The following is a 9,312-nucleotide window of genomic DNA, read 5'->3' as shown; positions in this document are numbered from 1 at the left end:
TCTGCCCGAGCCGCTCGCCGGCGCCGCCCCAGCCCGAGCCGCTCGCCGGCGCCGCCCCGACCCGAGCTGCGCACCTCCGCCCGTACTCGCGCCTCTCGTCGCGGCTGCACTCCATCCACCTGCTGCGGCAACCGCCGAAGTCCGCATCGGCGACCTCCGCGCACTCCGTGGCATCGAGCTCCGCGCCGGTGTCGAGCTTCACAACGACGAGCTCCATTCGTCCAAGCAACAAGGTGACATTGTGCTTGCGCTAAAATCGCATGTTGCAAGCGTATGTTTCATATGTCTCAGAGGTATGTTGCAAGGGTTTTGTATGGATGTTGCAAAAGTAGATCGGGATGTTGCATGTGCTGCAACCGTTGTACACGTATGTTGCAAACGTCTGTTTCCAATGTTTTATCCGTTTTTTCAGCCGTACGTTGCAAATGTGTTTATCTAGATGTTGCATATGTTTTATAAATATGTTGCAAGCGTTTTATCTGGATGTTGTGTATGTGTTGCAATTGTTTTTCAGGTGTTTTTACAAGTGTTTCAGACACATCTTTTAAATGTTTTATCCGTCTTCAGACGTAGGTTGCAAGTGTTGTATCTGGATTTTTCAAAAGTACATCGCTTTCTGCTACCTCACCTTGATGTCTCCTCCTCGTCTTCTGCTGCCTTGCATCCTTCTCAGACTGCAGAGGGCACACAGCGAGGGCCAACGAAGGGGTTGCGCCGCGGGCTGGCGGATGAGACGCACCAGGGGATTGCAGCGTGGACGTGAGCGCATGTTGTGCCCTTCCGTTACGCAAGCAAGTAGCCCTTCGGTCCCCTTTAGTTTTCTATTTTACGCAGGATGCTAAGATGATCTCATTGGTGGGCCATGACGCCAGCACACAGTTCGGTTGGCTGGGGACTGGGAAATGCATCCAGATGCGCTGCGGGCGCCGAACGTCCAGGCGCTACTGCCGTCGTTGGGATGCCGCTCTGGTTCTTCCGCTGCTTTACTGAATGTAAGATGACGAATGACCGTATATCAACAGAACTACATAAGGCCGGTTTGGTCATGTGCTGATGTGCATGCGCAGTTTGGGGATGGCTCTCTTTCTTCTGCAGTTCTGTTTACTGAAGGTAAATAAGCATGTAACGTTGTTTCATTTCAGCGGTCACATATGTCTCCATAGCCATATAAGACTTTTGATGATATAGGAGGTAAGAGAAAGAAGTTTTATAAAACAACTGCCTCATGTATAACATAAAATTTAGATATATGATACAGCTTATGCACCGTTGTATTCGTTATTTATTGTCGTGCAACTCACAATGTTCCTTTTGTTCCATGCACAAATTAAGAAATTATAAGTTACTACAATAAAACAAAAAAAAACAACTCATTGTGCAGAAATCTAATAAGTTGACTCAAAATTTCGTAGCATTATATGAGACCGTCTAGACAACATCAATGTTTGCGTTCAAAAATGAAAATATCAATGTACTCTGAAAAGAAAGAAAGAAACTGACCTGAAGCTGAGAGGCTCGACACTGACGGCGATGACCTCAGCATAACACCACCATTAACACAATAATGAGAGACTTGAGCAATAGAGATATCTAGGCCCAAAACTTCAAAACAGTAATCGCGGATAGGTATCCAGTAAATAGAAGCTCAGACAGAGTTCAAACGTACTTCTGGATCCTAATGATAAGAATAGTGTGATACTAAGCAGCATAAATCGTCAGGTTCTTCAATCATGAGTTCATGACAACACATGGCATAAACGCACATCAGAGAGCGGCTTTCAGCACCGGCAACTGACCATTCGATGGACTGATGGTTGCTACACCCAGATATAGTCAATCAGACTTTCTCTCCTGTGCACCAATCTCCTGCAGGTAGTGCTCAGCGTCCAATGCGGCCATGCACCCTGCAACATCCGCAAGTAAATAAAGGATTAGGTCACACGCATCCACAAGTACGTGCTCAGCTGAAACCGCAAGTGCTAGTTTCCTAGATTGATCTTATCAAGAGACTGAGACAACCCCCATTCCGACTTACGACTCTAACAACAGGATCAGAGGTCAGAATTTTGAATCACGTTTCTTAAACTTCTAGCAATAATTCTTCACGGATGCACAGTTATATTTGCAGGGAATTAATTTTTTTAGAATGCACGGTGGAGCCTCCCAGATACTCTTAAGAAGGTGAGGCAGCCGCACCAGCCAAAACTAAACACGGGTGGGCAGCTCGACCCCAATCGGAGACTCGGAGCTAGCGAACTGAGGCCCCACTCGGTCCTCAGAATTATATTTTGTTACTTTGCATCACATCAAATTTTGTGTAAAAATCAAACCAAAAGTAAATGTATACATTTCTTTTTGGGTTAAATGATAACTAATACATTTGTACAAAGCAGATGAATCTCGTTTGCAGATTTTCCTAGAGAAAACAGGTAACTCTTTCTGAAGTGTAAGGAGTCATTGCACTGGTTTATTCCTTCGTTTAACAAATCAATCAAGCATGAAGTAGAAATAATCATCTGTGCAGTTCAGGAGCACTTTGCCGTATAGAATTTATCATAATTTCAACCATCTGATTTAAAGCATTTTAAATGATCCGGTATATCTTAGCTGTAGCATTTTTTTAACTAAATGGTTTTCTTTTGGGCATATCTCAACCAAGACTCTACTTGATATTGTAGTATTGTTCAGTACAGATCTTAATCTTGTTATATTTATGTCAATCCAGAGCTCTCAAGAACACATGAGAGTTAAACTCTTGTTTGTTAACCTCGTCGATATATGCAATAATTTCCAACTTTCTTTTCTCATAGGATCTGCAGTACAACTGTACTCCCTCCATTCCAAATTATAAGATGTTTTGGCTTTTCTAGATACATAGCTTTTGCTATGCACTTAGATATAGACTATGTCTAGATACATAGTAAAAGCAATTAATCTAGAAAAGCCAAAACATCATATAATTTGGAACGGAGGGAGTAGTACCTAGCCTTTGCCTCATATAAGTGAAGAGGAGTTGCAACTAGATAATCATGAATATGTGAAACCTCATCAACTTGGAAGAAATACAATAAAACATCCCAAATATGAGTCGACCAGCCCAAATTACCACATCACAATAGCACTCCCCATATGCGCAGTTGCCCTAAATTCAGAAATCGTTTGGTTAACTACACACTGAAATGTACCTTTTTTTTCTTTTTTATCAGTGTATAAAGCTATACTATAATGATGGACATAGAAATCAAATCACCAAATTTGTCATTAAAGTACTTTATAGCATTATTTTGAATAAATTCCTCGTATTTTAAAGTCATCTTGGATAATTTATCATTAAACTACAGAAATTGAATTGCTTCAAATCATCATGAATAATTTATATTGTACCTGAATCAAGTTCCTCTTTGAAGCCACATACTCTCACTACATTGCTAAACCAAAAACTGAGCTACTAGGCAATTTAGGTTAACAAATGACTAACAGATTTGTACATAGCAGATGCATCTAGTATGCAGACTTTCCTACAGAAAACAGGTACTCCCTCCATTCCAATTTATAGGTCGTTTTGGCTTTTCTAGATAAACAACTTGTTATGTATCTAGACATATCATATATCTAGGTGCATAGCAAAAGCTATGTATCTAGAAAAGCCAAAACGACCTATAATTTGGGACAAAGGGTGGTAACTCTTAACTCTTTTGATGTATATATAAGATACACTATACTCGTTTTATTTTTCAGTTTAACAAACCACTCAAGCATGAAGCATAATTACTTGTGCAGTTCATGCCAAAGGACTCTAGCTCAATCGGTTAGAGCTTTCCAGCGGCACCCCCAGGTCCTGAGTTCGAATTCCGGTGGGAGCGAATTTCAGGCTGGGGGTAAATAAAAACCCCCTCGCTGGCAAAGCCAGGGTTCGGGGGGGTTTCCGCGGCCAGAAGCAGCTGTGGCTTCTTCTTAGTAATACACGGGTGGGGCCGTCATCCCCCAGGTCGTGTTTTTTTACTTGTGCAGTTCATGAGCACTTTGCCAAGTTGAATTTATCATAATTTCAACCCTTTGATTTAAAGCATAATTTTAATCCTTTGATTTAAAGCATTTCAAATGATCTGGTATATCTTAACTGAAGCGTTTTTAAGCTAACATGCACTTTAGATTGTGGGATTTTGAGGGCGGGAAGGGGAAATGTGGCTGGTTTGGAAATCTTTTCTGATGTTTGTTTCACAGGAATGGAAACAGGGAGGGAAAGGGTTAGGGAAATAAGCGCATCATTTCCACCGAATGTATCCTGTTGGGAGGGTGGATTACAACCGGGATAGGATCTCCGTTCTCATTCGAAGGCATGAAGAAAATATTATATATATCCAATTAACAGTGCTAATAATTTTTCTGTTGATTTGGTGAGGGCATTTTGACCATTCAAAAAAAAAATCTCATTCCCTAACCCAGTGCAAAATAAAAACTAGACAGGAACAGAATATACATATCCTTATCCCTAACCCAACCTTTTATATCCTGGCCTATATTCTTATCCCTATCCCGCTGTGCATCCAAATGCCACCTAAATGTTTTCTTTGGGGTATTTCTCAACCAAGACTCTACTTGCTATTGTTCAGCACAGCTCTTAGTCTTATTACATTTATGCCCATCCAGAGCTCTAAGTCAAGAACACAGGAGACTTGAACTTGGAACTTATCTGTTAAACTCATCCATGAATACAATAAGTTCTGACTTTATTGTCTCATACGATTTGCAGTACAAATATTATTGCCCAAATAAGTGAACATGAGTAGCAGCTGGACAATCCTGAAACCTCATCAACTTGGAATCACAAAAATGATCCCCATATGCTCGGTTGCCCTAAGTTCAGGAATCTTTTAGTTAACTGCAACGTTGAAAACTACCCTATATAGAAACCAAATCACCAGATTTGTCATTAGAGCATCTCGAGCAGTATCCCAATAATCTATCCTCCAATACTATTTTGGCGGATATTGGGGGAGTTTCTACAGCAGTACCCCAATATATCTCCCCCAATACCCATATAAAAGGTGCCCACAGGCCACAGGCGTGTAGGGGAAAAGATGGCTGAAAAGTTATGGCTGGGGTGGGCCACACGCTATTGAGGATTTGGGGGAGACTGCTGGAGTAAGAAAAAAGTATAGTTAGCACCAATATGGCAGTTTTATGAGGATAGGGGAGGTATTGGGGGACTGCTGGAGGCTCTTAAACAACTTTATGCATTGTTTTGTATTACTTCCTCACATTTTTAAGTTGCAAAAGTATAACTATAAGAGTCACATCTTGGATAATGTTGTGACATAGATACAGAGATTAGATTGCTTCAGATCATCAAGGAATGCATCTGGTGTTACTGGAAAGCAAGAATAACCTATTATGTCTTAACGAAATCCCTCTTTGAAGCCTCGTACTCTAAGTCTCACTACATTGCTAACAAAAACTGAGCCAGGCACTGAACATTCATGGTTTCTACTGAAACTCACCGGGGAATAGAAGCTCCCCTGATTGATATGTATGAACATTAATCACTTGAAAGACAAAATCATATTATCATAGAGAAGTAGAGCGAAACCTGATCCAGCGGCAGTAATGGCCTGGCGATACTTCTTGTCCTGCACGTCGCCAGCAGCAAAGACCCCCTTGACACTGGTGTGAGTGGAACCTGGCTTGGTTGCCACATATCCATCTGAATCGAGTTCGAGCTGCCCGCCCAGGAATTTGGTCGCCGGCTCGTGCCCGATGGCGAAGAAGAGGCCGGCCACCTGAAGATCCGAGACCTCACCATTCAGCAGGTTCTTGACCTTGACGCCAGCCAATGGGCCGCCGTCTGCGCCGCCATAGGCCTCGACAACCTCCGAGTCCCAGACGACCTTGATTTTGGGGTTGTCGAGCGCCCTGGCCTGCATGATCTTGGAAGCACGGAAGGTATTCCGGCGGTGGATGATGTAGACGTGGGAGCCGTACTTGGTGAGGAAGTTAGCCTCCTCCATAGCGGAGTCGCCGCCGCCTATGACAGCGATGGGCTTGTTACGGAAGATGGGGGCGGCACCGTCGCAGACGGCGCAGGCGGAGATGCCTCGGTTCCAGTATGCATCGGACCCGGGGAAGTGGAGGCGCCGCGCGACGGCTCCCGTGGCAACGATGACCGCATCGGCGAGGACGGTTGTGGAGTCGGCAGTGACGCGGAAGGGGCGGGCCGAAAAGTCGACGGCGGTGACGGTCTCGGAGAGGATGTTGGTGCCAAACCGCAGGGACTGCGCGCGGCAGTTGTCCATGAGGTCGGCGCCCATGATGCCGTTGGGGAAGCCCGGGAAGTTCTCGACGTCGGTGGTGGTGGTGAGCTGCCCGCCCGCGGCGATGTCGTTGGCCATCCAGCCCTCGAAGAGCACGGGCTTGAGCTCCGCGCGGGACGCGTAGATGGCTGCCGTGTGCGCCGCGGGGCCGCTCCCGATGATGCAGACGCGCGTGCGGAGCGGCGCGGCGGCGGATCCCTCCATGGCTCTGCTTACGCGGTTTGGCTTGGCTTCACGGCGGCGGCGGCGGCGGTCGAGACTGAAGAGGGGCGCCTGCTGTCAGGTGACACTTATCAGGCGCAGAGCTCGGCTTCAGCTGGAACGCTGGCTTCAGATGGGGCCACAGGAAGACAGGCCGAAGAGGCCCAAGACTGGCGATCCACGCTACGCCGGGCCGAAATGGATATCCAAGTGACCCAGCAACAGAGGGCGTGTGCGGCGCTGCTTCTGAAACCGTGTGGAGTGTTTTGCTATATAGGCTAGTAACTTCTTGTAGAAGGGGTTATCAGCTATTGTAATGAAAACCATCTGCTACTAAGAACTCGTCGTTATTCCTGTTTCCCTTTGCTGTTCTTCCCTGCCTAGATTCCAATTCCTCTGTTCCTTCCTAATCTATTGTTAACAAAATTTGTACTAGAGCCTACGAATTCCTCAACCCACCCTTTCTATCCACCGCATTTTTTCCCCGCCCGCCCTAGAGCCGCACCAAATCAACCACGAATACTTTACTCGATTTCGCAAGCAATCGGGCGCCATGGATCCCAACTTCCAGCTACTGCTCGATGAGATCAAGTCCGTGAAGGCCGCGGTGAACGGTGTCGAGAGCCGTGTCGGCGCCATGGAGACTTCCCTGGGCAGCCGGATCTCCGCCATGGACCGTTCTATCTCTGATCGATTCGAACGCGTAGAGGATGTCGTCTAGGTGTTCGACGATTGGCAGCCTTCCGTGGATGCGTCTGTGGAGGAACTCCGATCCGAGGTCAGCACCCTGCGCAAGCAGGAGGGGCGATTGAGAAGATGCGCGAAGAGATGATGGCATTACGCAAGTCCATCAGTCGAGTGGTGCTCGAAGCCACATCGACCATGGCCACCGGCATCCTGGCGCAACCGGTGGTGACCGCGACGACTTCGTCCGCTGGACACCCAAATATAGACCCTGTTGTCGGGCACCGCGTCGAACCACGTCACCGGGAGTTTGAGTCTCTGACTCCACTCCCGGTCAAGGGTACGCTCGATTTCAAATCCCACCCAGTCCCCGTTTGCGTCGTTCTCTTTCGAGTCCACATATTACTACTGATGGTCATTTATTTGTTGGTGACATCGAGGGAGTTCGTGATCGATATACACAGTTGGGTCCTCAATACTCTAGTAGCAAGTTGCCGAAGTTCAATTTTCCTGTGTTCTCTAGGGAGAATACCAAGCTCTGGATCACTACCTGTGAAGATTACTTCGAGCTCTATTCTGTGGAACCACACATGTGGATCAAGGCGGCAACTATGAATCTCTCTGGTGCTGCCGCGAGATGGGTGCAGTCGCTAGACCATTGTGGCCGTCAGTTCAGTTGGGAACAATTTTGTAAGTTGGTGCTTGATCGCTTTGGGAAAAGCCAGTATGAAGCTCTGATTCGGTAGTTGTTCAGGATTCATCAGACATCCACAGTCTAGGAGTATATTGACAAGTTTTCAGAGTTGGTCGATCAGTTGTTGGCTTATGCTCGTCACACAGATCCACTATTCTTCGCTATGCGGTTCATGGATGGACTCCGTGATGACATACGCAATGTCGTTCATATGCAAAGGCCAAATTCTTTTGATGAAGCTTGTGTGCTGGCATTACTGCAGGAAGAGTTGTTGGAATCTACTCGGCGCAAAGAAGGCTGGCGTCCTGAAACTTTCACTCCCAACAAGTTTGCAGGCGTCCAACCTAATGTGGCACAGACCCCATTGACCACTGATAAGAATGACAAAGCTGCACCGACGGCTGGAGCTGAGCGTCGTGGCTGTGGTATTGAAGATCGACTTAACACTCTCCATTCATACCATTGTGCACGTGGCCTCTGTATTCATTATGGAGAAAAATGGTCCTGAGATCACCGCTGTTCTTAAAACATTCAGTTGCATGTTCTACAAGAGTTTTGGGATATTTATCACAACGAGGCCAGCTCTGATGACAGTCAGCCTAACGAAGAACCAGCCAAAGCTCAGGTACTCTTGGCAGTGTCTCTAGCACCTCTGAATGGCAGTGCAGCAGCGAGTACCATGCAATTTTAGGGAGCTATTCAAGGGTTACCAGTCAAGATTTTGTTGGACTCGAGCAGCTCTCATACATTTGTCAGTCTTGTTCTGAGCTCTAGGTTGACATGACAAACTTCTCTATCTGTACCTCTCCGTGTTAAGATTGCTGATGGCTAGATTCTGGACTGTGCTGCCACTTTTCTACAGTTAGAATGGGAGGTACAGGGTTGCTCTTTTGGTATAGATGCTAAAGTACTACCTCTAGCACACTATGACGTGGTGGGTATGGATTGGTTGGCTCAGTACAACCCAATGTAGGTCGATTAGGCATAGAAATGGTTGCTCATTCCATATGAGGGTGCTTCCTGGGCATTGCAGGGGGAGTTACATAGCTTACCTCCTGGTTCGGTCATCCAGGTGACTGTTGTAACTGATGACAGCATTAATTCTGCTACACCCAATCAACCGCCGCTATAACTCAGCTATTGCAAGAGTTTTAGACTGTGTTTGAGCCACTGTAGGGTTATCCCCTGGAGCGTGCTTTTGCCCATGATATTCCGCTTATACCGGGTGCTGCTCCTATCAATGTTTGCCCCTATCGTTACCCCCTACTATAAAGGATGAGATTGAGCGTCAAATCACTACAATGCTCAACTCCGGCATTGTGCAACCTAGTCAAAGCCCCTTCTCTTCTGTACTCCTTGTCAAGAAGAAGGATGGGACGTACCGGTTTTGTGTGGATTTTAGGCATCTCAACGCCATCACAG

At 46.2% G+C, this 9,312-nt stretch overlaps 1 protein-coding gene across 1 annotated transcript; it reads right to left on the bottom strand.

Annotated features, from left to right (window-relative positions):
* Window positions 1-1,569: 1,569 nt before the first annotated feature.
* On the bottom strand, window positions 1,570-6,618 carry LOC136464319 (thioredoxin reductase NTRB). Its single transcript, XM_066463280.1, has 2 exons — window positions 5,591-6,618; window positions 1,570-1,904 (listed from the first exon to the last, which is right to left on the bottom strand). The coding sequence occupies exons 1-2, from the start codon at window positions 6,513-6,515 to the stop codon at window positions 1,834-1,836; spliced, it is 996 nt and encodes a 331-aa protein (XP_066319377.1). The 5' UTR covers window positions 6,516-6,618; the 3' UTR covers window positions 1,570-1,833.
* Between the last annotated feature and the right edge of the window lie 2,694 nt (window positions 6,619-9,312).

The sequence above is a fragment of the Miscanthus floridulus genome, chromosome 7 (assembly GCF_019320115.1).
Source record: "Miscanthus floridulus cultivar M001 chromosome 7, ASM1932011v1, whole genome shotgun sequence".
Lineage (NCBI taxonomy): Eukaryota > Viridiplantae > Streptophyta > Magnoliopsida > Poales > Poaceae > Miscanthus > Miscanthus floridulus.
Note: the sequence above shows the minus strand (reverse complement) of the source record. Positions and strands in the feature narration are given on the sequence as shown.

Excerpts from the sequence above, each read along its gene's own strand:
- LOC136464319 (XM_066463280.1), bottom strand. The coding sequence starts at position 6,515 with ATGGAGGGATCCGCCGCCGCGCCGCTCCGCACGCGCGTCTGCATCATC. Across the intron at positions 1,905-5,590 it reads CATTACTGCCGCTGGATCAG|GGTGCATGGCCGCATTGGAC; the intron begins GTTTCGCTCTAC and ends CGGATGTTGCAG.